This window comes from Ochotona princeps, chromosome 4 (genome assembly GCF_030435755.1).
Source record: "Ochotona princeps isolate mOchPri1 chromosome 4, mOchPri1.hap1, whole genome shotgun sequence".
Classification (NCBI taxonomy): domain Eukaryota; kingdom Metazoa; phylum Chordata; class Mammalia; order Lagomorpha; family Ochotonidae; genus Ochotona; species Ochotona princeps.
In genome coordinates this window covers 14,027,183-14,032,992 of record NC_080835.1, presented here as the reverse complement: position 1 = coordinate 14,032,992, position 5,810 = coordinate 14,027,183, and the positions used below count along the sequence as shown (strand labels likewise).

Genomic DNA, 5,810 nt, shown 5'->3' with positions numbered 1-5,810 from the left:
CTTTGGACCATCCTCTACTGCTTTTGCAGCTGGGACATGAACTGAAACCCATAGGCATCCTGGGCATGCAAGGCAGGGATTTAGCCACTAGGCTATTGCCCTGGGTCCTGCTTTTTATTTTAAAATCATAACCTATTGTATATAATATTTAAAATTTTTCTTTTTTTCCAAGTGATTGCATTTGAGCTCTTTTTACTAGTTTACTTTTGCTGTTGTTTTCTACATAATTTACGTCTTTTCCTCTCTAAGTTTCCACCATTAGTTATCAAGGGACAGTAGAAGACAAAGGAAGTCACCTGTTCTGGCTGAAATGAGTTGGAAGCACAAACACAACTCCCCCACAATCTTATAATACCCCAAACCCACCCACTTCAGCTAGCAGATGAACTGCTGGACTCATTTCCTTGAAGGAAAGAAGGTGTATATCGCAAGTATTATCTACCTTAAAGTTAGCACTAACCACATTTCCCAAGAACTCTGCGGATGTACAGCTCTTCACATTTTATCAAGCCATGCGTGTAACCCACCACGTTTCTTTGTGGTGCTTGTTCTATGTGGGATATTGTAGATCTTGGACCTGTTGCATATTTCCAAGCGCTTTATAAAGCAACGTGACAGTACTTGGCCTGCTGCTTTGGGCTTGTTGTGTACTTTCAGGTAGATTCTTTCATGGTGTTTAAGAGGATATAGATTCTGTCTGGGATACATTTGGCATCCTTTCAGAATCCCCTCCCATTACCCTGTGAATAAAAAATGGGACCCTCCAAGGAGGACACCCTCCTAAAACAACCACCTCACCAGCCCAGTGTTGTGGCTTTTTGTAGCATGCCCATATTCTAAACACTGTAATGCTACTAAGGCTGGCCCAGAAAAGTTTTAAATGCTGAATTCACTTACATTGCATTTGTTGCACCAACATGGAATCTTTGATGTATATTATTTATAGTGGCAGTAGACTCCAAGGTGTAGCAGAAACTCGGGTCTGGGTTAACAGAGCACTTCATCCTCAGACTTGTAGGAGTACATCTCTTGGTCTTGAGACCAGTGTTTTAGTTATGTATGCAACTGCCTTTATTACATCTGGTTATCACAATTCAACTCTCAGGTGTTGCAGAAAAATCTACCTCTTTCAGACTGTAGATGGAAATAACTGTGAAAAAAATGAGGCAGATTATCTTCTAGTTTGTGCTAAACACACTGCTTTATTTTTTCAGCCCACGTGTTTCATGAGGCTACGAATTGTTAAGAGGCAGTCTTGTTTTGCTTTTCAAAAACATTTTGTAGAGATTTTTCACTAATGTGAATCTGATTTTATGTACTCAATTCTGTATAGATTAAGTAAATGTGTATGATAAATTAAAAAACAACAGAAGCCAATTCAAAGTAGCTCTGACAAAAGGGAGAATTTGTTGGAGTAAAGGAAAGAAGACAAAACAGGGTACCTTTGGGAAAGTAAGAGTTATCAATAAGGCAATATTTCCCTTGCAATGACTTGGATTTTTTTTTTCCTGGAATTTGTAAGTGGACAGTTAAATCCCAAAGTCATATATTAATTGTATTTGAGAGGCTTTGGGTCGTAAGAGTTTTGTCCTCATGAATGGATTAGCCCGTTGATGGAATGTTGGATTATACAGAAAGTGACTTTATAATAGGAGTGAGCTCTCTCTGGCATGTTTGTCCTGACTTGACCTCTGATGCCCTCTGTGTGCCATGGCCTGGCAAGAAGGGCCTCACCAGATGCTGGCAAATGCCGGTGCCAGGATTTCTCTCAGAGGTGAGGTGAGCACACATATCCTTCCTTTATAAATGGCCCAGACAGTGGCACTTAGGTACAGCAGTGGGAGATAGACCAAGGATTTCTCTGAGGGACAGACAAAGGGCGCAAGGAAGACTGGAGCTGAACTGTGTCAGAGGATTCCCAAGAGGAGAGCGCTCTGAAAATGCAATGAATACAAAATGGCTAGTCACTTGAATGTTTCCACTAATTAAGAACACCTTCTGGTCAATTCAGCTTCTCAACTGAGACAGAAAGGCTGATTCTGACACTTAAAATTCATTATCTTCTGTGCAATCTTGTGCAAATAACTATCTCTCCAAGCCTTGCTCTTCTAAGAATAAAATAACTTGCAATAAGATAAAGTTTTTAATGCTGATGAGCCCATATTGGCTAAGTCAATGATGAGTCCTCTATTGCTTGTTCTCTAAACAGCTGTGAAGGGGGTGAATTGGTGTTACACGCCTCAACTGCTTTATCAAGACCAATACTACCCAGCGTAGAGCACACCTCAACTGAACCCATGGCCAGTACCAGTAATGTGACTGAGTTTATTCTCGCTGGCCTCTTCCAGGATCCAAAAGTTCAGAGAGCATGCTTTGTGTTATTTCTTCCTGTGTACCTGGCCACGGTGGTGGGCAACGGCTTTATCGTTCTGATGGTCACCATCAGCAAGAGTCTGTGTTCTCCCATGTACTTCTTCCTTGGCTACCTGTCCTTGGTGGAGATCAGCTACTCCTCTACAATTGTTCCCAAATTCCTCATTGACTTACTTGCCAAGATCAAAGCCATTTCCCTGCAGGGCTGTCTGGCCCAGATATTCTTCTTCCACTTCTTCGGGGTCACTGAGATCCTTCTGCTTGTGGTGATGGCCTATGACCGCTATGTGGCCATCTGCATGCCTCTTCGTTATATGAACATCATGAGCCGTCAGCTGTGTTACCTTCTAGTGGCTGGTTCCTGGCTGGGGGGCTTTCTTCACTCCATCATTCAGATTCTTATCACTGTCCAGTTGCCCTTCTGTGGTCCCAACATGATTGACCACTACTTCTGTGACCTCCAGCCACTATTCAAACTGGCCTGCACTGACACTTTTGTGGAAGGGGTTATCATACTGGCCAACAGTGGCTTAATTGCTTTGTGCTCCTTCCTCATCTTGGTGTCTTCCTATGTTGTCATCCTGTTCAACTTGAGAAACCATTCGGCTGAGGGCAGGCGCAAAGCCCTCTCCACCTGTGCCTCTCACATCACCGTGGTCATCTTGTTTTTTGGTCCTGCCATCTTCCTCTACATGCGGCCATCCTCCTCCTTCACTGAGGACAAGCTGGTGGCTGTATTCTACACGGTCATCACCCCCATGCTGAACCCCATCATCTACACGCTCAGAAACGCAGAGGTCAAAATTGCCATGCGGAGGTTGTGTGGCAAGAAGGAACACTGAGGGATAGAGTAAAAGGAGAGCTCAGGGATATGAAAAGTGATTTAAAAATTGTGCTATAATGTTTCTCCTAGAAATAGTTTTTTTTTGGTGAAAAATTACAGAATTGAGGGAGCAGACAAGAACTTAATATTGCTGCTGTTCAGCACAATCTACAATAGTGAAGTCTTGGAAACAACACAGATGCCCCTCCAAAAAAGAATGGATAGAGAAACTGCGGTATATGTACTCCATGGTACACTACTCAGCTACTACAAAGAATGAAATACTACCATTTGCCACCAAATGGTCCCAGCTACAGACCATTATGCTCAGTGAAATAAGCCAATCTGAGAAAGATAAGTATCATTCTCTTTGATATAAGGCAATCTTCATGCAAAATATAAAGTCAATAGATATATAGATAAACGTGCATGCACATATATTTATTTAGAGGAACTATATAATATAGATGATCATACTGAGAAGTGAAGATACATTGTGGTATGCATCTCTATGCCCAAATAAAAGATGGACTCCCAATGAAATTATTAAATATATCTTGACAATAGGATGCTGGACTTTGTACAATTGTCTACATCTACAATGTCAGGATACACCTGGATAGCAGAATGATGGACTTGTGAACTTTTGGAAGAATTATACTATTGTTATAATATAGGAAAAACAGCGAGGTAGCATATAGGGAGGAGTAAGGAAATCCCTAAGCCTATGGAATTGTTTCATAAAAAAAAATAAGAAATAAAGAGTGAAACAAATAAAATGAAGGTTATGCATGGGGACAAAAACATCCACCCCCCACCCAAAAAAACAACAAATAAAACCAACCCAAACCCCAAATTGCTAATGGCTACTGTTGTGATTCTCTGTAGTAACCAAAACCTCCCAGTAGCCTGGTGTAATTTTCCAAAACCAGAGGTCAGATATTTTTTGGTCAATCTTATAGAATTTAATTGGCTTCATGACAGTCCTCAATATCATAGGTTTGGATAACTTGAAGCATGAATTCAAGAAAAATGTCATGTTTTGTAGGTTAAATTGCTCCTTGGTCCCTCTTCCACGTTTCCCTTCTCTTTCTTCCTCCTTCTTAATTTGCTCTTTTTTTTGGGGTCAACTTTCCTCATGATAGTTATCCTTATTTTATTTAAAAAGAGAGCAAATCAGAGGAATTATTAGGGGATAAAGATACCAATCTATTGTTTTTTTGTGATGCAGATAAGGATAACTTTCACAAAGCTTGTAGCATAGACTACCAGAAATGTTCCAGGAATAATTTAGGTTTTGTGCTGTGTTGGTGTAAAAGAGAGTCTTACAGCTCCTTATGCTCCCCTGCAATCTACAATATCAATACTATCAAAATGGCATTGATACTATCTCTAAAGGATGATGATCAAGTCAAACATTTTCACAAGAAGGAGGTCATGTGTAGCCTTCTCTAGGTGTGAAGAATATAGGCTGTTAGAAAATACTTATTAACTCTAAAAAACGAAGAAGAGGCCATGTTTGTACAGAGTGTTTCTACTTTGGGCCTCTGAGTCTCACTGTAATTGACCTTGCTCAATACCTACCTCTGTGTGCCTATTAGCAGTTGTTGGTGAATAGAGCAGACAGTTTGAGTCTGTTGTTTCTGCCTCTCAGAGTCTACCTCACCCTACTGTCCCATGTGTTCATGAACTCCTTGATGAGTATCTAAACAATGTCCCTTGTTGGATCTGAAGTTATACACACTGGCATTGAATGTACACTGCATCTTCCACAATGTCCTGAGGATCAAGTGGAATAATATAGGCAGCTTCCCTAACACACAGAGAAAACATCAAGAGGAAGCCCCCGTCGGTGGGGCTCTGAAACTTCCCCCCATGTTTTTCTGCATGTAGTGTTCTGAATATGCAGATGAACAGTGATCTTAAAGGTACTGCTAGGGTTTGGGAACAGTTTGGGTATCTCCTTTGGATATATTACGATTTGATGCTTGGACTCTAGAGTGGCTGTAATTGGGAAGTAGGGCCTAGTGGGAGGGTGGGAGGCCCTTAAGTTGCTGGGGGTGTTCTCTTGGGAAGTGTTTTTCAGGAGACCCCTTGACTTCTCCGGAGGGGAGGATTGTTGCAGAAGGAACAAAGATAGTAACCCCGTCTTCATCTGCTTTCTGGTGTACTGTGTGGACCCTCCATAGCATCCTCATCATTACTGAACCAATGCAGGTACCATACCCTTAACTCCTCCAAGCTGGTGAGCTAAATAAATCTCTTTTCACGAAAGTGGTGTGTGTCTGTTTTTTTGTTGTAGCAACGCGAAGCTTACTAACACGGGCATCAGGAAACCTTCCTCTCTGCTCTTCGTCCCCATTCACAGTGGCTATCCCTGAACACATTACGGCCATTTCTGGTCATTGTTAATCCCAGAGAAAATACTCATTCACTTCTCATTCACTTTCATAGGGTGGAATTCTAAACATTTCTTACACCTATTTTAAAGTCACTTTTGGTACGATGCCTTCTCTGACCTCATTCCTTGTTTTGAGCCATGAATTCCGTCCAGGGTTGTTTCATATTTACCTTACATATCCTCATCTCTCGATTGGACCTTAATGGCTTGGTA

The 5,810-nt window shown here is 41.4% G+C and overlaps 1 protein-coding gene across 1 annotated transcript; it reads left to right on the top strand.

Annotated features, from left to right (window-relative positions):
* Positions 1–2,297: 2,297 nt before the first annotated feature.
* On the top strand, positions 2,298–3,215 carry LOC101522718 (olfactory receptor 4B1). Its single transcript, XM_004585323.2, has one exon. It carries the CDS (start codon positions 2,298–2,300, stop codon positions 3,213–3,215), a length of 918 nt encoding a protein of 305 aa, XP_004585380.2.
* Positions 3,216–5,810: the final 2,595 nt, after the last annotated feature.